Source organism: Macaca thibetana, chromosome 10, assembly GCF_024542745.1.
Source record: "Macaca thibetana thibetana isolate TM-01 chromosome 10, ASM2454274v1, whole genome shotgun sequence".
Taxonomy (NCBI): domain Eukaryota; kingdom Metazoa; phylum Chordata; class Mammalia; order Primates; family Cercopithecidae; genus Macaca; species Macaca thibetana.
Genome location: NC_065587.1, coordinates 53,859,075 through 53,879,315, shown reverse-complemented (window position 1 = coordinate 53,879,315; position 20,241 = coordinate 53,859,075). Strand labels below are relative to the sequence as shown.

Below are 20,241 nucleotides of genomic sequence, written 5' to 3'. Positions count from 1 at the left end.
GCTGAAGCTATGGTATTGGACTCAACTCTGCTGCACAGGCAGAGTGGACAAAGACTCCAACTGAATGAAACCAGCAGCATTACTTTGCCCTTAGGGTCTGCTTAAACTCTGCAGAGTGGGCATGCGTAACCTATTCCCAGTAGCTAGAACTTCACATCCAAGTAGGAGTATATACATGAAACACACAGTGGACATTCTTTCCTATAAGTAGGTAACAAAATACAGGTGTTTTTGTCCAAAAGCAGGACAGCTCTATGTTATGCGTAATGCTCAGTTAGCTGAGTTCACAAGGTGACCAGTGGAGCTACTAGTACAGATGAGGATTCACTGTATGCAGCACTGTCCAGTTCACTGTAGGAAATGCAGTTTACTGTGGTACGTAGTTTAGGTATGTTTCTGGGGAAAATCGGCTTTTTTACTTAGAGGCAAGGCAAAATCCATTAATCCATTTGGGCCCTGAAGAGACATCAGATATGAAATATATCATTTGTATGAAATATATCATATCTGTCTGCCCTCTACACAAAACTGCATCCATTTGTGTGTTGTTATGGGGCCAGAACAACTGAATAGGATATCTTTATTTATGGTGTAAATGGTACCATTAATAAAGCTCTTCTTTGAGAGAAGGGACCAATTTAATATGTATCTTGAGGGTACGCACCAGGATTATCTCTCTTGTATACACTGGAAGGAAGAATACATTGGGAAAACACCCTCGATTTCCGTGAAAGCTAAGAAAAAGGGAGACTTTCGAGAGCTGGAGTGTTTTGCCCTTTTTATTTCCCCTCAAACAGGTAACCCAAGTATGTGAGCAAACAGGGGATCTGCAGCACAGGCACAGCGGTAATCTCTCAAGCAGCACTTTCCGTAAACCTGGGTTAACATCTGGACCGGCAGCCATTTGGAATGAAGAGTCGAATCTCTGCTGCCCACTGCAGTGCAGCATGGCATACACCAATGACTCTGGGGCACTCCTTCTGCTCTGGAGGCTCCCACTGACACGTGAGCTGGGGACAGACAGAGGTTTATCCTCTTCCAATTGCCTGCAACTCATGTTGCAAGCTGAACTTGCTGGATTTGCCACCGAAAACACAAAGCTTCCTCTGTATCTCCTGATGTATGTTTAAAAAAAGCAGCAAGGCCCTTCACACAGGGTTCATGTTCTTATTGTTTGCTTGAGCGTTTCACTTGTTGGGGGGAAGAAAAGACCTTTGGTGTACGAAGCTGGGCTTAACTCCCCAGAGCCCAACTCTCCCAAGGTAACTCACGGCTTCAGGGTACTTTACCTTCGTGTGGGGCTGGGTCTTGATGGAGCCGTATTCATATTTCTTCCTTCCGCTGCCTTATTAATATCTGAAAAGAATAATCAACCCATCTGTTCAATGCTACGGAATAAAAACAAGATCATCAGCACATTTCAAATGAAAGCAACAACAACAAAAAACTACAATGACAACCAGATGGTGTAAGAAAAGCCATTCAGCAGAGACACGCTGTCACTTGGGCAATTTTTATTATTGAGTTAAGGTAGTACATTGTCACAGCTTGGTAAGAAATGTCCCTTCGTTTTCTAGTTAACACATAATTTGTCTTAAACTAATTACGTCAATGCTTTAACACCCTGCCAAGCCCTAGACCTGACACGTTCCCTCCAAGGGGAGGAAAAGGTTGTTTTCTAAACTCTTAGAAAGCAGTTGTAAGATTCTTTTTGTGAGGAAGAAAAGTGGGGGGGGAAGATAAGGAGAGCTTAAAAAACAAAAGGGCAAAGGTAAATAATTCTATTTTATGTTACTAAGAAGTAATAGCTGGATTTCAGTGTCTTAAAACTTCCAATATCCCATGAAGCAGGGCCTCCTGTTAGTGTGTCTTGTGTTGAATTCCATTGGATAGAATCTTCAGGAATAACATGCAGGAAAGAAAACTGTTATTACTATTTTTAATAAACAAAGAATATGACCTGTTAATATCTACAACCTTCACAGACAAATAACCAAGAATACAGACTGGCATATGGTATAGTAGAGTTAGGTAATAAAACACTACTGATAAGTTGTTTTCATTAGAGAAGGCTGGCATATAGAACTAGATATGGGAGAAAAGCAGAATCACACAAACTTAAAGAAAAGCAAATTTGTAGAGTTAAAGCCTGCTTTACTAAAAACAAAAAATACCTGCTTTACAAAAATTGAAGTGAATAATAAACACCATGTATTAAGAAATCTATGCCCCAAAATAATACCTGACAATTTTCATATGACTTAAAGCTAAATAAATACATTACAAATTTCATACTTCAGATGAATGAAGAAATAAAACTGCTTTCTGCTGTATAGTTTGTTCCCCTTTTTCCATATTAAACAATGGTGTATCTAATGACATCAAATGGTATTAAGTACTCACATAATTCGAGTGCTTTAAAATAATAACTATGTATTTTAAAAACCCCAACCAGATTCCTATCACATGAAAGACAACAGCAATAACAAGAAACTTAGAGGTCTGGTACAGATTTTATGCTATGTTGCCAACTTTTGAGTTCCTGTTCAAATGAGGGTAATCTTCAACTCCATTTTAAATCAGAAGTCTCTAATTTGTCTAGAAAAATGGCTTCTGACAAAACTGAAGCTAATATAAAGCTAAATAGTGAAGTATATCTTAAATTGATTCCTACCTTTTCAATTAAGCAGACACAAGATATAATCTATTTAAAAAAAAACTGAAAATATTTTCTATGTAAGACTTGGCCAGTAATATCTGACCATAGCTTTGCTACTGCATGCAGTACTTTCACAATTTACAAGTCTTAAAGTTTATAATGGTCTAAATTACAAATTATACAATGACAGGCCTTATAGGGAATATCTAGCTCTATTATACGTAATTGTGAAAAATACTAGTTCAGGTTTACGACTTACTGAGTCTGTTCCCTTACTGTGTACCACTTTCTAATTATATAGGTTGGCTATGATTCAGAGAGAAATATAATATCTTTGAGTATTTTAAGTAGTTTTCAAGGTGTCTCTGGAATACACTGGGTGTGTATTAAGATTAAAAAATACATATAACGTAATTTCAGCAGGAGTTCATATATTATTAAATGGTCTTGTGAATAAAGAAAACTCACATCTAAACACTGACTAGACTGGGCAAACATTCAGGTGAGAGTACAACGCATACAGTATTACTTTAATTGGTAGGTTTCTATTACCAATAATTTGCCCTCTACATATGAAAAGGAGTATTACACTGTGTAATTATAGCCAGTTTTGTGAGTACCTACATACAGGACAGGGGAAATCACATGGTCATGTATACTATATCTTTGGGACAAAACCAGTTCTAGTTAGAATGAAGGACATAAATATTTTACTTTGAAGCTGGTGGAATCTTTTTGTAGTTACCTGAAAGATTAAAGAACATTCAAGATTATATCTTTAAACCATTTTGATTGTAATTAGCCTCCTAGTATCTATTTTCATTGGGTAGTCCAAAGTATTTATATTTGACGGCATGGGATGTTGGGATGTTTCTTCTGCAAAAACAATAATTCTCAGATCATTGTCTCATTTTAGGGTTTAAACCTTTAGTGTAGTATGTCAAGTGTTTGTTTATTCATCTCTGTTTAAGAGTTACTTAAATTTCCATCTTGGCTGATGTATGGAGAAAATAAGACCCCAAATTTTTTTCCCCCTAATAGAATTGCTCAGATTAGGGTAGGGCTGGGGAGTTTTGAGAGTTGTAAAAACACAACCACCAACATTACTGCCAATCCCCATACACCCAAAAAATCCTAACACACGTGCACATAGAACTTCTGGAAAATCCACGAGTTCAGAAATACATAAGAATAAATAACTTTAGGGAGTTAATCACGGAGAGCAAAGATTTAAGAAGAAAAAACTTGCCTCATCCTAATTTTTTGTGACAGAATTTGAAAACCTGTCATTTGGAGGCAGGGGGTTCATTTAAACAAGTTTTTCTTTGAAAATGCAAATATTGGGGCTGCTAAAGCACCAACTCAGGGCTTTAAATAAAAGGAAGAAACCAGAAAACAATCCAGAAAACATGCAGGAAATGGCAGAACCATTTTAAATCACAGAAGAATAGGTTGAGGAATTCCCAAAGACACAGTATCTAATCTATAGTTTTACTGTGTATTAAATAACCAGATTATTTTCTAAATCCTTAAAGAGAGATATAATCAACATCAAGGAAATAGAAATGGTGTTAATGTAAAGAAGGGAAAAAAGGTAGAAAGACAATTTGGAGATCTTTCTGGACATTAGATGGGGAACTATGACTGGAGAAAAATTAATCAACGAGCGAAGTGGCAACTTGGGAATCTCTTCCAAGGGGAGGTGTAACGTCTCCTCTGAATAGAAAAGGGAAGAAATGGTACTTCTTTCCTCTTCTGCTATACTTTATTCTGGCCAACTGCCCTTAAGACCAAAAGTCATCTCTCAATGTCTTCTCCACTTCAGTTTAGGTGGTACTTCTATACTTTGTTAATTATATTAGTAATGTGAATATCATTCAAAATCATCATAATCACCACGAAGTGCTTTATCTTGGCCTGAATATCTATAGTTTCCAAGTGGTGGTCTGAAAACAGTTAAAAGCACTTCTCAGCTAAGAATTTTTTGACAAGAAAAACAGCTTTTCTTGTTTTTGACAAGAAAAAGAATTTTTTGACAAGAAAAAAAAACTGGAAAATAATCTAGAAAACATGCTAGAAAAGGCAGAACCATTATAAACCACAAAAGAATGGGGTGAAGAACTCCCAAAATATACAATATCTAATCTACAATTTTATTTTAGACTAATATGTCAGACAAGGTTCATAAAATGGTCCTTGGATAATGCTATAAATAAAAATGCATGCTTATTTCACTCATAGTACCAAGAACTACTTTGTTCTACCTATTTTTTAACTGTACAATCATAAAACAACTCTTTTTACCTTAAAATCAGATTTTATAGTTCACAAGCCACAGCCACAGAAACAATGAGGACTAGGAATAACAAGAGTGGTGTTAAAGAAAATTTACAGGAGGCCATTGCTTTGGACTGAGCTCCTGAAATAGGCCCAAAGACCAAATCAAACTCATGATGAAGTTTCACGTTATCAAGTCAAGACAAATATCTTTTTACTGACGTTCTACGAAATCAGGAGATAAACAATGGCCAAATCCACAAATAGGCCAGTTTCAGCCAGCATGATAAGGAAGTCTGCTCTGCTTTACCCTTCACGAGAAAAGTAACTTTGAAATGACCAATCCACTTTTTGTTCCTTGTCTCTGCTTTCTTCAGCTCCCTTTTCTGTTTATAACGCCAAACTCCTCTGCTCAGCTCATTGGAACACTTGTTCTATTTTACAGAAAGAGGTGTTGCCCGATTCTAGAGTTACAAATAAAAGCCAATTAAGATCTCTAAACTAAGTGTGCTGTAATTTTGTCTTTTGACAGCCACATGAACCACAACACTTAGTGACAGTACCACCACTAGCTGTTTTTACCCAGAAGCCTATACTGTTTTAACAACTGACTACAAATGACATGAAACTCTCTAAAAGGCTTCGTTGAAAACCAACTAACAATCAGGAATTACTAAAGTGGAATTACATGCTAATAAAGACAATGCCACTTGGAAAACCACACTGTTGACAAGACAGCGAATATCACACATTAAATCCCCCAAATGGGGAGGGGAAATGACAGGACTTCTCACTAAACTATATTTATGAAGACAACTTTGATGATATACTGCAACATCAGGGATATTGTAATGAGTTTTATTGTAACAAGTCAGGGATAACAGAATGCTATGCTTGCTCTTTCTAAATCAACCCTTTAAGTTCACTTTGAATACTATACTTTCCCTCATATTTGATTATCTCCTTTATTCTGTAATTAAAATAATTATTACACCTTTAACTGTATTAGAATCTTATTCCTGGGAACAGAAATAGGGGAAACAATAGTTTATACCTTACAGAATGCTTACTTTGTTCCTGAGCCTGTGTACTAAGAACATTATGTGTATTATTTCATTCAATCCTTTTACAACTCTTGGAGTTAAGTACTACTATAATTTCTACTTTGCAAATGAGAAAATCTGAAGTTTAGAGAAATTAAGCAACGGGCCACACAATTATCAGGAGGCAGAGCTGAGACTCAGACCCACGTCTTTCTCACACCAAAGTACTTAAACATTATGCTATGCTGCCTCCAACAGGGAGTGGAAAGACATACTTTCCATTTAGAATATTCTTGCTAGGACTCCCTGATCAAATACCAATGGAATCTGGAAAAGGTCCAGTCTATGTTAGACACTCCATTGCTTAAATGCCCCAGAGACACCCAACAGGTTAGAACCTACTTATTCAATGACCACTTCAGTTTCTATTACCTCAAACTACAATATTTCTGGGGTTTGCTATTAACATTCACCATAACTCTTCTGACAAAAATTATCAACATTTCCTACCCTTCTTATTCTTTTAAGGAAAGGGCATTTGGCTGGGGATAGCAAATCTGAGCTGTGGTCCTAACTTTGGGAAATTTACTCCAATCATTTGATTTCTCTGAATCTGTATTCCCTTTCTGACAAAATGGATATTCTGCCTGTGTTGGCTATGTTGACTCAAGGAGAAAAATCAGCCGAGAAAAAACTGTTTTGGATTTGCAAAGGTTGAGCTAATCTAAACTACAAAAAGAGTCTGAGCTGCAAAAATTTTAAAATACAGGTTTATTTAAAACCAGCAAATTTTCAACTAAACTGTACAAGTGGAGAACAAGTGATGAATTTGAAAAGGATAGCTTATAATTAATACATTGAATGCTTCACTGATTCATAATGTCAAATGCCTACTATGTATCACATATGTCCCAGGCCTTACACATGTGGAAATGACACGGCTAAAGTCCTTGCGTTAAAGAAGTTCATTTTTACAAAAGACAGGGTCTCAGCTCTGTTGTCCAGGGAGGAGTGCAGTAGCTCAATCATAACTACTGCAGTTCTCAAACTCCTGAACTCAAGGGATCTTCCTGCCGCAGCCTCCCGAGTAGCTGGGACAAGACGCATGCACCACCACACGCAGCTAATTTTTTTTTTTTTTTTTTTTTTTTTTTTTGGAGATACGGTCTCCCTATGTTGCCCAGCCTGGTCTTGAACTTCTGGGCTCAAGTGATCCTCCCACCTCAGCCCCCAAAGGGTTGGGATTATAGGCGTGAGCCACCATGCCTGGCCTGGAGTTCACTGTTTATTTAATAAAGGAGAGGCACAAGTATACAGATAATTACAATATAATATAAAGTGGGATTATGGCAGAGATAATGGAGTCCTAATTTTGTGTATGTGTGTGGCAGGTGAGAGGAACACAACAGAGGGGAGACTGGGAAGAATGTGTGTATGAAGCGGGTAGGGGTGAACGGGAGGGAGAGGAGGCAGGGAAGGCTTAAAAATAACATTTAAACTGGGTCCTGAGGAATGAGTGGGAGGTTACCAGAAAGAGAAAAGTCATCCCAGAACATACAAAGGTAAAGGAATAGTGTGAAGGACATATTAAATTCGAAAAACTACAGGAAGTTTGGTGTTGGGAACTTGGGGATAGGAGGAAGAAAAGAGAGAGGAATGACATGAAGCCAGAGTTAAGACTAGATCCAGATTGCAAAACACTTTGCTATGGACAAGGAAGAATCTAGTGGCAAGAGGGTCTATTGGGGGCTATAAACTGAACTATCACAGAGTCTCAATGAAGCCAAATTAACGAAACTTTATGTATATTATCCCCAAATATGGTGAGGGAGTATTTAAATGTAAGACATTCAAAATATTGCCCATTTTAGTAACGTTCTTCAAAGACCATTGGTATGACACTGAAGGAGAAAAAAATTGAAAAAGTCACGATTTTACTTTCAATAAATGGCTCCCAAGTAGCTAGGAAACAGGTGCATGCACCACCACCCTGGCTAATTTTTTTTTGTAGAGACAGGGTCCTCACCATGTTGCCCAGGTTGGTCTCAAACTTCTATCAAAAGGGACCTTCCCACTTCAGCCTCCCCAAATGTTGGGATTACAGGTGTGAGCCACTGTACCCAGCCTTAAGATACCTTACAGAGCTAAAGGTATAAGACAAGACATTCTGTTTTTTAATGCAACTTAAGCTACCCTGATCCTTGCCTAAAGTTGTCTGGTCTCTACACAGGATGTCTGGAAAAGTTCTGATTCTTATGAGGTGAACTATTTCCTTAACATAAAATTGGTCCAGTTGACCTATTATCTCTTTTTTTAAGTGAAAGGATAAAGAATGAAGATGACCATCCCCATATTCATATCTAGTGGTAACAAAACCACCATTTAAAAAGCAGCACGCATGCTGGTATTATATATTTAGCTATCGATATACTTCATATTTCTCTAATGTACTGCTGCTTGAGACAGTGGCTTTACCCTGATCCTGTCATTAATGACTCTCATTAATGAGAGTAACATAGAGGATAATTCTGTTAGTCACTGCTCTTTTAACTTTTTGACAGTTTAACTCTGCTTAAGCAGAATGGTCCAAACATATGTGCTGCTCACAGGACAACTATTTTGGCAGAAAAAAAGCTGATATTGAGCTTTAAAAGCACTTGTCTCAAAGATATGCAGTAATCATTAATAAACCACAAGGTACAGAGAGGAAATACAGCGTAGTAGAAAGAGTAGTCAGTTCTGAGGAACACTATTACTTCAAAATATACATGGGAGGATAGCAGGAGAAAGGCATCATAACTTTCTCGGATATTGACATTGCACATATTTAGCATATAAATGCCTCTGAGAAGTTCTGGAGTAAGGACACCACTGTATCTCAACATTTCCCAATTCTGCTTGACCCTGAAATCAATTATCTCCAAGGATGTCTTGAATATGTTCTACTAATTATGTGATCTGGGGCAAGAAATCTAAACTCTTTGAGTCATCATTTCCCTATATGTAAAAAAAAAATCGGACTAGTTTATCAGTCTCATAAGATGACGGGCAGGAGCAAATGAGTATTTACCATATGCACTACTGGCTGTAATGTTATTATCATTACTACTAAGAGTAACAGTGACTTCAGGAATAGACGTTTCATTCTTCATGTGGGAAGTCAAAACCAAAAGAACAATGTAAACTGAAAGGAAGAAAAAGTTTAATATATTTCCTGTGAAGATTTTCCATTCTTAAAAGCACAACTAAATTTTATTAATCCTCACAGAAGTAGAACATTACACAAAGGCACTGCCATCTGCAGGTCATAAACACGGACTGCTTGTAACGATTATTTAAAATGAAGTTTCAAACCATTAAATCTTTTTTCATCATACTTCTAAAGTCTTTCCAAAAGTTGTTTATTCTGGCTGGACGCGGTGGCTCACACCTGTAATCCCAGCACTTTCGGAGGCAGAGGCGGGCGGATCACCCGAGGTCGTGAGTTTGACACCAGCCTGACCAACATGGAGAAACCCCGTTTCTACTAAAAATACAAAATTAGACGGGCGTGGTGGCGCACGCCTGTAATTCCAGCTACTTAGGAGACTGATGCAGGAGAATTGCTTGAACCCGGGGGCCAAGATCGCGCCATTGCACTCCAGCCTGGGCAACAAGAGCAAAGCTCCATCTCAAAAAAACAAAAACAAAACAAACAAGTTGTTTTTTCTTAGCTCTCAAGCACTGGTAGATGAGTTTCCATTTGCTGAAGTTCTGAAACGGACGCCGGGCTTAAATCAAATTCTCAGAAATGTGAAGAAAATGACCTTAGCCTTACGTAAATTCTACATTGTGATCATACCAAGGTAACCCCAAAGAAACATGTTTTTAACAGGGGGAGATACATATATATACACACACACATATATACACACACACATACACACACATATACATATATACACACACACACACACATGTATTTTTACGCAGCCTTCGAGGGGAGGGGAAGAAAACTTGAATAAGCCTGAACTGACTGATCCGACTTTCCTGTCAATGAATTAAATTAAATCTGCTCTTACATTCACATAAACAGATCTTATGAACACACTATTAACTTACAAATAAGTTAATCTGTCAATGCCTCCTTTAAACTTGTGGTGTTCACAGGTATGCAACATTGAGCAAACTGAATCTAGAAAAACTTCTAATGAGCCCTGCAATATGGATTCGTTACATATTGTATATTCTACAAGGAAAATCAGTGTTTCTAAGTTTTAGGTTAAAAGATGTGTCAGAGGTTTCAAAGGCCATCTGAAGAGTGACAGATGAGCTCAAGGAAAGGCAAAGAAATTACAGTAAAGGAAGAAATAGATGTTAACAAATAGTCAAGTGATTTTTTAATATCCACAATGCAAAGCATGGGCTTAACTGGTTGCAAAAAGTCGACACCAAGCTAGTTTTCACACCCAGACTGACTCATAGAGAAAACATTAAATTAAGAGTTGTCAAAACTCACAAAAACTTCCCCACCATTTGTAGAAACATCTTTTTATGAGCCATCCATCAGGGGGCTATGACATCACAACGCTGTAACTGAGGCACACCGGGTGCACTTGAGTGACAGTTCTTGCAGTTCCCTGGGACTAACACTTTTAAGTCAACAATGAGAATAGTTTACAATAAGAAAGCTGTTACAGGGCATTCAGAGAATCTGCTTTGCCTCAGGGAAAAATTTTGTGCACGGGGTGCAAGGCAGAAGAACCACAATTAATCAGACACTCCTCGGGCAGCGTTTCCCAAAGTGTGGAACGCAGAATAATTTCAGGAGGAACAAGGACGCACTGTTTATTTCAACAGACATATATTTATTTTTTATAAACATAAGAAAAATAACTGGCTTTCCAGTACCCGGTTTGTGATTGAAGTTGCCGCCTTAAATATATTTAAGGAGAAAAAAAGAGTCAGTTTGAATTTTTAAAAAAATGTAACATTTGGTGAATAGCAGTACAGATGGTCCACGGACATAAAGGTGCAACGCGAGACTGAAACGTGGGCAACGCCGTCCTAAGAAAAGCCCCTCGCCCGCTGGCGGGAAGCGGATAGTGCCCCGCGCCGGGAGCCTGGAAAGCCGGCCGGATCGGACGCTGGCGCTGAGCTACGTGGTAAACCCGGGCACAGTTCCTTTCCCCGTTCTCTGGGCCCGAGGTTCGCGCCTACAAAACGCGTGAGGTGTCACACGACAAGGAGACACCCCGAGAATGCGGTCAGGAGCCGCGAGGCGGTGACGGGGGACAGCGCTCCGTACACCGCTCGGCGCTGCACGCCTGGAGAACGCCCGGTGCCACGGACCGCCTTGGGGCCGGTTCGAATCCCGACTGCGCCACTGACTCGCTGAGGACCCGCGGGCGAGCGACTCCACTGTTTCGACAAGGGGGTGCGGGGCGTGCGGCTCAACCAGACAGAGAAGCCTTGAGGACTCCTAGTGACCGACCGTTCGTGCACAGACAGGCGGCTGCGATGCGACGCCGCCGACCTGCGTCCACCACAGAAAACCACAGGCCGCCTCGGCCGGCCGGGCTTGGGCCTGACGGCAGCCAGAGAAGGCCGCGCCCCGCACCGGGCATGCGCAGCACCGCGCGCACCCGGAGAGGAGCCGAGGCCGTGGCCGCGCGTCGAGTGGGCCTTCCCGCCTCAGCCTCCCCGTCCGGCCAGGCCCCCCGCCCAACCGCCTGTCCGTCAGACCCACGTCTCGGCTGACGGCCACCGCTTCCCGGCACTCACCACTACCAGCGCGGCGGGCTCCCGGCCGCTCCTTCGCCTCAGGCCCGCCGCTGACGCCTCCGCGTCGGCCCACCTGCCCGCCGTAGGACAAAGGCGCCACCAACCGACTGGCGCGGGCACGAGGCAATGGCGGCCGGGCGGAGAGTGGAGATGGGGGCAGAGGACGCGCACGTAGCGGCAGGCGCGGCACTGTCGCAAGACCGCACGTGTTTACGGCAGGGCTGAGTTGGGGCGTCGATCTCCTTGGCAATGAGGGCCGGGAAGTGGCTCTCGGGCGGGAGTTGAGAACGCAAGGAGTTGCCTAGCAACAGCGTCCTAGGCTGAGGATGGGCCCCATGGTGGTCCCCCCAGCCCCCGCCCCAGATTATTTTTCTTCTGTTTTCGGAGCACGTTCCTTCCTCCCTAACTGTGGGAACAGAACATTCAAATCCCCAAATACCTTGATTTAGTCTTGCATAAAACTGAAAACAAAAACCCCAAATCCCTGTACACCCGTGTATTGGAGAATATATATATATATATATATATATAGTCCTGTAACCTCCGGATCACAAGGAACAAAGAGAGCAGAAAGGTAGAGAAAATGTTGTATTTAAATTTGTATTTAAATAGGCTCTGTACTCTTATTAGTTTCACTGACAAGCGGCAAAGGTTTCTGGAGATATAGTCACAGGTTCTTCTTGAGTTATTTGTTCTTGGAATATTCGTTCAAACGTCAAAAATTTCCCAGAATGTAACTGTTGACCGTGAAGCCTGTAAAATGTTGTATTGTTCATTTCATCACAGGGAATGGGATTTGCTCACACAATAGTAAATGCACTCTATTAATCACAGCCGTAGCTATATGAATCAGGTACTCTTTTATTAGTGTTGGAAACGCCTCAAACTCCATGGGGTCTAGTTTTTCTCCTTGTGACTATTGCCTGCTAAGAAAAAATGGTGCCTGGGGAATTTAAACACTACAAGAAGCCAGATTTCTTTGACATCTACCCCCATGTTCACTCCACTCATTTATTCACTGAATGTTTATTACATACCTACTAGGTAGCCCTATACTTATTATATGCCTGCTTGTTAGGCACTATTCTGAGCAAATGCAGACCCTTCTCTGCTACCTTGGAGATTACAGTCTAGTGAAAGATAGCATTAGGCAAATAATCACACTTGAGTGTGTGATTGCAAACTGAGATAAACGCTGTGAAGGAAAGAAATAGGGATTCTCAGTGGGTGTAACTAGAACTTTACTCACAGGCAAAGTGGGTTATTCCAATTCCCACTTTATAAGACTGTATGAAATTAGAAATAAAGGCATAAAGTCTGTCAAATAATGGATACCAAACAAATGTTCATTCTTCTTCCTTCCCCTCCAATATAGATCCTAATACTATGAAAATTTAAGAAGAATCATATTAATTAGATGATTAAGATAACCAAGCTTAGGGAAAAATGTTGGTTTAGAGATGATTGGCAGTACCTCAAGTGGGTAGTGGACTTTAGCCAAAAGATGTATTCAGTGACTTGTGTAGTAAGCGTTTAAAGAGTGTTTTCTATACACTTGGTTTTGTGGAGAGTAGAGAGTAAGGTAGACAAAATCCTTGTGCTTAGGGAGCTCATGGCCTATTAGGGAATACAAGCAATAAACAAATGATAATATATAATGTTTGATGAGTATTTTTGATAGAAGAGCAAGTTAATTTTATGAAGAAAGATTCTTGTATGGAGGCAGGTGCTCAGGACTTGGTGACTTCTCATTTAGATGTTTGCTTTACATAATAGGTAACATCTATTGTGTGCCTACCATGTGCTGAATCCTTTACAAATATCATCTCATTTAATCCTCACAATAACCCTATAATATACATACTATATTCCTATTTTACAGATGTGGCAATTGAGGCCAGTTAATTTGCTTATGGTCCCACAGACAGTATGTGGCATGGCCAGACTCAAACCTGTGCGGCCTGATGCCCAAACATGCTATTTTAACCACAAGTGATATTATCTTCTGGGATGAGAAGTTCCCTTCCAAGTCAAGGGGTACCTGATTGGTGTATAAGCCTCTAACCCTTCAGAGGTGGGCACCAAAGTTTGACCAGTGGGTAAAATGAAAGTCTGCTACGATGGAGGCCGTCTGATTTCTGTCAGATGGATCTTTGAGCTCACTGGCTCTTAAAATTTGGTGTACAGTGGGTTACCCCTTACTGTAAGGGAAGAAAGGTATAGTTTAATGTGTGGCCAGTACTAAAGAAAGATTGTGTGTTTCCTAGAACATATGAAAACTTGGCCTTGTGATTTACAGTACAGCCAGGAGAGGGCAATTAGCAATTCCACTCAAACAGCAAACTGGAGGGGGCAGCATTTGGTGCTTAGCAAATACCTGTTGAATGAAGAAAAAAAAAATTAAGAAAGGAAGAGTAAATTCAATACCATATTCAATAGTGGAGAAATTTTTTTTTTTAGATATCAATTTGGTTTTATTTTAATCTGGTATTTTTCTTAGTATTTCAGACTGCTTTATAGGATGAAGCCAGACACGTTTAGGGTAATTAAGTGATGATTAAAAAATATCTAGGCAATGGGCTCAGGAATATCCCAGGAGGGAGAGCCAGAAGGCCTATGGTAAAGAAAACATGTATTTTTTTTTTAAGACAAGATTACTGCAGAGAATCAGAAAGTAAGATCAGAAGGCAATCTTGAGTAAAACCCGTCCATTTTGACAAATGCAAGGCATAATATAGCCTCTTAAAATTTTATTTTTGATTTTAAAAAATTAATTAATTAATTAATAGAGACAGTCTCACTCTGTCAAGGCAATCAAGCCTTGACCTTCCAGGCTCAAGTGATCCTCCCACCTCTGTCTCCTGAGTAGTTGGGACTACAGGCATGTGCCACCATGCCGGGCTTTTTTGGATAATTTTTGTACAGGGTTTCATCATGTTGCCCAGGCTCGTCTCAAACTCCTGGGTTCAAGTCATCCTCCCTCTCGGCTTCCCAAAGTGGTAGGATTACAGGCGTGAGCTACCCCGCCAAATCTCACTTTTGTATTGGTGATGAACAGGCTGGCATAAAGACCTATTCTAAACACCAGCAGCACTCAGATGCAGCCTGAGTTTGCAAAAACACTTTCAGGAATACTTTGCATATCATCTGACACGACCCAAGAGAGGAGAAACCTGTACTTAAGAGTGGCTGCGGCCGGGCGCGGTGGCTCAAGCCTGTAATCCCAGCACTTTGGGAGGCCGAGACGGGCGGATCACGAGGTCAGGAGATCGAGACCATCCTGGCTAACACGGTGAAACCCCGTCTCTATTAAAAAAATACAAAAAACTAGCCGGGCGAGGTGGCGGGCGCCTGTAGTCCCAGCTACTCGGGAGGCTGAGGCAGGAGAATGGCGTAAACCCGGGAGGCGGAGCTTGCAGTGAGCCGAGATGCGGTCACTGCACTCCAGCCTGGGCGACAGAGCGAGATTCCGTCTCAAAAAAAAAAAAAAAAAAAAAAAAAAAGAGTGGCTGCTTTGGTGACAGAAGTCAGAATAGAGGTTAACTCTGGGGGCATAGATTGGGGAGGAGCTTGAAGGAAATTTCAGGGAGATGGAAATGTTCTATATTTTGATCCCATAGTGGTTATGTGAAATATACACACAGGTAAATGTTTATAGAGTCATGTGTTTAAAATTGTGCTTTTTTTTTTTTTTTTTTTGAGACGGAGTCTCGCTCTGTCTCCCAGGCTGGAGTGCAGTGGCCGCATCTCAGCTCACTGCAAGCTCCGCCTCCCGGGTCTACGCCATTCTCCTGCCTCAGCCTCCGGAGTAGCTGGGACTACAGGCGCCCGCCACCTCACCCGGCTAGTTTTTTGTATTTTTTAGTAGAGACGGGGTTTCACCGTATTTAGCCAGGCTGGTCTCGATCTCCTGACCTTGTGATCCGCCCGTCTCGGCCTCCCAAAGTGCTGGGATTACAGACTTGAGCCACCGCGCCCGGCCAAAATTGTGCATTTTACTGTATGTAAAGTATACGTCAATAAAAATTTCATTAGAAGAAAAAAGATGAAGATTTTGAAATCAAAATGATTTGGGTTCAAATCATAGCTCTGTCCCTTAATATAGCTATGTGAGTTTGGGTCTTCTTTCGTACATTTGATATGTATTGAGTACCTCCTAGGTTTATCATGCTAGACACAAAGGACACAGCAGTTAACAAGAAAGTGATAGTCCGTGCTTTCACAGAGCTTCAACCAAGCCACGGGTACCTGTCTTGAGAATAGTGATACTAACACTTTCCTCATGAGGTAATTGTGAGGATTAAGTGAAATCATGCATGTGAAGTTCCTGGAATATAGTTGATGCTCAAAAACAAACAAGCCCAAACATCTTATTTTTTTATTTTTTTGAGACAGAGTCTTGCTCTGTCGCCCAGGCTGGAGTGCAGTGGCATGATCTTGGCTCACTGCACACTCCGCCTTCCGGGTTCACGCCATTCTCCTGCCTCGGCCTCCTGAGTAGCTGGGACTACAAGCGCCCACCACCACGCCAGGCTAATTTTTTGTATTTTTAGTAGAGATGGGGTTTCACCATGTTAGCTAGGATGGTCTCCATCTCCTGACCTTGTAATCCGCCCACCGCGGCCTCCCAAAGTGCTGGGATTACAGGTGTCAGCCCACCGTGCCCAGCCTCCAATCATCTTATAGAGTGTGAGGAACCTGATGTTTAGGTTAAGTGACTTATCTAAAGCCATACATTTACTAAGAAGTCAAGTGGAAACTAGAACTCAGAACCCAAGTCTTCATTCAAAGTCCTATATTTTTTCAATTACAACCACATTTTCCTGTTACATCTTTCATTTGTATGAAAGGAAAACACTTTACATCCTGTGCACTATGGCTAATGTTTATAAAGATCCCTGAGTGACACTGAGGTAGAGTTGTCAGATTTAATAAATACAAGTAAAATAAACTAAACATTTTGGGCCAGATATGGTGCCTTATTCATATAATTCCAGCACTTTGGGAGGCCAAGGCAGGAGAACTGGTTAAGCCCAGGAGTTTGAGGCCAGCCTGAGCAACACAGAGGGACCCCTGGCTCTACAAAACATAAAAAAAACTAGCCGGATGTGGTGGCATGCACCTGTAGTCCCAGCTACTCAGAAGGCTGAGGTGGGAGGATTGTTTGAGCCTGGGAGGTTGGGGCTGCAGTGAGCCATGATCGCGCAACTGCACTGCAGCCTGAGTGACAGAGTGAGAACCTGTCTCAAAATAAATAAATAAACAAAAATTACGTTTTTAAAAAAGTATGCCCCATGCAATATTTTGGACATATTTATACTAAAAAATTATTTATTGATTTTCTAAAATTAAAATTTAACTGGATGTCCTGTATTTTTATCTGGCAACTATACACTGAAAGAATCATTGAATTTTAAATAGATGTTTCTTCATTAGAAGCGATCTTAGTTTCTAACAGATTCAGGTAAAGAAAAAGACTGAAAAACACTTAGAGGTTGAGGTGCTTGTTTCTTTTCTTTTTTTTAATTTTTGAGACAGGGTCTCCCTCTGTCACCCAGGCTGGAGTGCAATGACATGATCAGGGCTCACTGCAGCCTCAACCTCCTGAGCGCAGGTGATTCTCCCATCTCAGCCTCCTGAGCAGCTGGGACCACAGGCACACACCACTAGGCCTGGCTAATTTTTGTATTTTTTGTAGAGATGTGGTTTCATCATGTTGCCTAGGCTGGTCTCACACTCCTGGGCTCAAGTAAGCCTGCTTCCTTGGCCTCCCAACATGTTGGGATTACAGTTGTGAGCCACTGTACCTGGTCTGGTATCTCTTAATTTAAGTTTTTAATTATTATTTTTCTGGTTACATATACAGGGACAGAGATTCTGTGACCCAACTTCATCTTGCCATCTTTACCCAGAACTTTCACATTACCTCATTTACACAGAAACCCTGTGTGATGAATGCTAAATGATTTAAACTTTAAACATTCCTTAACATTTCAAACATACATCACATACATACCTTTCTACTCACCACTGTGATTAAACAAATGTAAACGCTTTTGCTAACGTGCTTTAGAAATGAAGTAATATAAAAGCTGGCTGGACGCAGTGGCCCACACCTGTAATCCCAGCACTTTGGGAGGCCAAGGCAGGTGGATCACCTGAGATCAGGAGTGCGAGACCAGCCTGGCCAAAATGGTGAAACCCTATCTCTACTAAAAATACAAAAATTAGCCTGGCATGGTGGCGTCTGCCTGTAATCCCAGCTACTCAGGAGGCTGAGGTAGGAGAATTGCTTGAACCTGGGAGGTGGAGGTTGCAGTGAGCCGAGATTGCACCATTGCACTCCAGCCTGGGCAACAACAGAAAAACTCTGTCTCAAACAAACAAACAAAAAGCAGCTAAGACCCTTCTATCACCCTCATCTCCCTCCAGGTAATCACTCCCCTGAAATACATTCCCATGTATATTTTGTACTTTTAATTTAATTTTATTTTTAACAGAGTCTCACTCTGTTGCTCAGGCGGGAGTTCAGTGGTGCTCTTGCTTACTGCGGCAGCCTCCCTAGCCGCCCAAGTAGCTAGGACTACAGGTACACACCACCATGTCTGGCTAATTTTAAAAATTGTTTTTTTGTAGAGACAGGGTCTTGCTATGTTACCCAGGCTGGCCTCAAACTCCTGGCCACAAGGGATCCTCTCACCTTGACTTCCCAAAGCACTGGAATTACAGGCATGAGCCCAGTTATAGAGTGCCCAGCCTATATTTTGTACTTTTATCATAAAAGATATATCCATAAACTGTATAGTGTTGTTTAATAGTGTTTAGGCACAGTTTATATATCCTCTTATGACTTTTTTTTAAAACTGTACTAGGTTTTTAAGATTTAAGTGTGTTGAAACATGTAACTAGTTTACTGGTTCTTAAAGCATAGTCCCTGGACCAGCAGCATCAGCAACATCTGATAATTTGTTAGAAATGCAAATTTCCACTGAATGAATCAGAAACTCTAGGGGTAGGACCCAGTCATATGTCCTTTACCAAGCCCTTCTGATGATTTCGATATACCCTGAAGTTTGAGAACTACTGCTCTATTGTATTTATTTTATTTGTTGTCTAGTATTGTGTTGTATGAATCAGCCACAGTTTATGTATCTGTACTAAGAAAGTTAGGTTTTTGTTTTGTTTTGATTTTTGTTATTGTTGTTGTTTTTGAGACGGAGTTTCGCTCTGTTGCCCAGGCTGGAATACAGTGGCGCGATCTCAGGTCACTGCAATCTGTGCCTCCTGGATTTAAGTGATTCTCCCGCCTCAGCCTCTTGAGTAGCTGGGATTACAGGCGCCTGCCACCACGCCAAGCTAATTTTTCTATTTTTAATGGAGATGGGGGTTTCACCATGTTGGCCAGGCTGGTCTCGAACTCCTGACCTCAAGTGAGCCACCTGCCTTGGCCTCCCAAAGTGCTAGGGTTACAGGTGTGAGCCACCACGCCCTGCCCTGCTTCTTTTTACAAATGGTGCTGCGTTGAACCTGCTAGTGCATATCTCCTTGGGTACCCATTTCAGAGCTTTCCAGGATACTCATTTAGGAGTGGAATTGCTATCTTTGTAGTAGATCACATTTTAAACTTTACAAGATTTAGCAAGATTACTCGCCAAAGAAGTATTATTTAAAGAAGTATATTCCTGCCAGCAGTGTGTAAGTACCATTTGTAAATTTCCTTGCCAACTTTTGATATTTTCAGACTTTATTCATTTATTTATTTTTGACTACGATGATGGCTGTGAATGATATATTTGTGGATTTCATTTTAATTTTCTTGAATTGAGCGATATTCAGCACCTTATCCTACAGCTATCCAGGTTTCTTTCTTTGTGAATTGCCTGTTCACATTTCTGGCCCATTTTTCCATTAGGTTTACCTATGGTTTTAAAAAATTCGTTCATAGGAGTTCTTTACGTATTCTGGATACTGATCTTGTGTCCGGATTGAGTCTTCTCTCTGTGGTTTGTCATTTTACTTTGTTAATAGTGTCTTGTCATTCAAAAGTCTTAAATTTTAATTAAAATGTTTCAACGTTCCTCTTTATGGTTCCTATGTAGTGTCTTGTTTAAGAACGCCTTTCCCAGTGTCATATAGATAGTCTCCTTGGTAAATACTACCATGATGTCAATTTGGTAGATGAATCAACTGAGGCACTGAGAACTTAAATGACATGCTCAGGGTCACAGACCACTGGAGATGAGTGACTTGAGCTTTTGGTCCCTGGGTTGCACTGCACAGTTTCAGGACTTTTTGCCATCCTGTTCTCCGGTTTGTTTCACGAGAACTCTTGTCAACCTTTTTCTGTAGGTAGAGAGGGTGTGCAGAGCTCAGAAAGGATGCAGGTTTGGTGCAGTTTTTATTTACTCCATAATGAAGCACCCGTAATGAAGCACCTGGCTCTAGACTTTATGATTTTTAAAAAGATTTAAATTATTTCAAATAATTTCAGATTTACAG

General features: G+C 40.8%; 1 protein-coding gene across 3 annotated transcripts in view; it reads right to left on the bottom strand.

Annotated features, from left to right (window-relative positions):
• The window catches only part of NCOA5 (nuclear receptor coactivator 5), a 255,054-nt gene that overhangs the window by 18,750 nt on the left and 216,063 nt on the right, over nt 1–20,241 (bottom strand). The window contains exons 2-3 of one of the 3 annotated variants that reach the window (XM_050806489.1): nt 11,743–11,850; nt 1,290–1,356 (exon numbers count right to left, since the gene is read on the bottom strand). In XM_050806489.1, coding sequence (XP_050662446.1) covers nt 1,290–1,327 — 38 coding nt within the window. In that variant the 5' untranslated portion in view covers nt 1,328–1,356; nt 11,743–11,850. Of the gene's footprint in view, nt 1–1,289; nt 1,357–11,742; nt 11,889–20,241 lie in introns of those variants that run through there. The other 2 variants (XM_050806490.1, XM_050806488.1) reach the window with 2 other exon arrangements.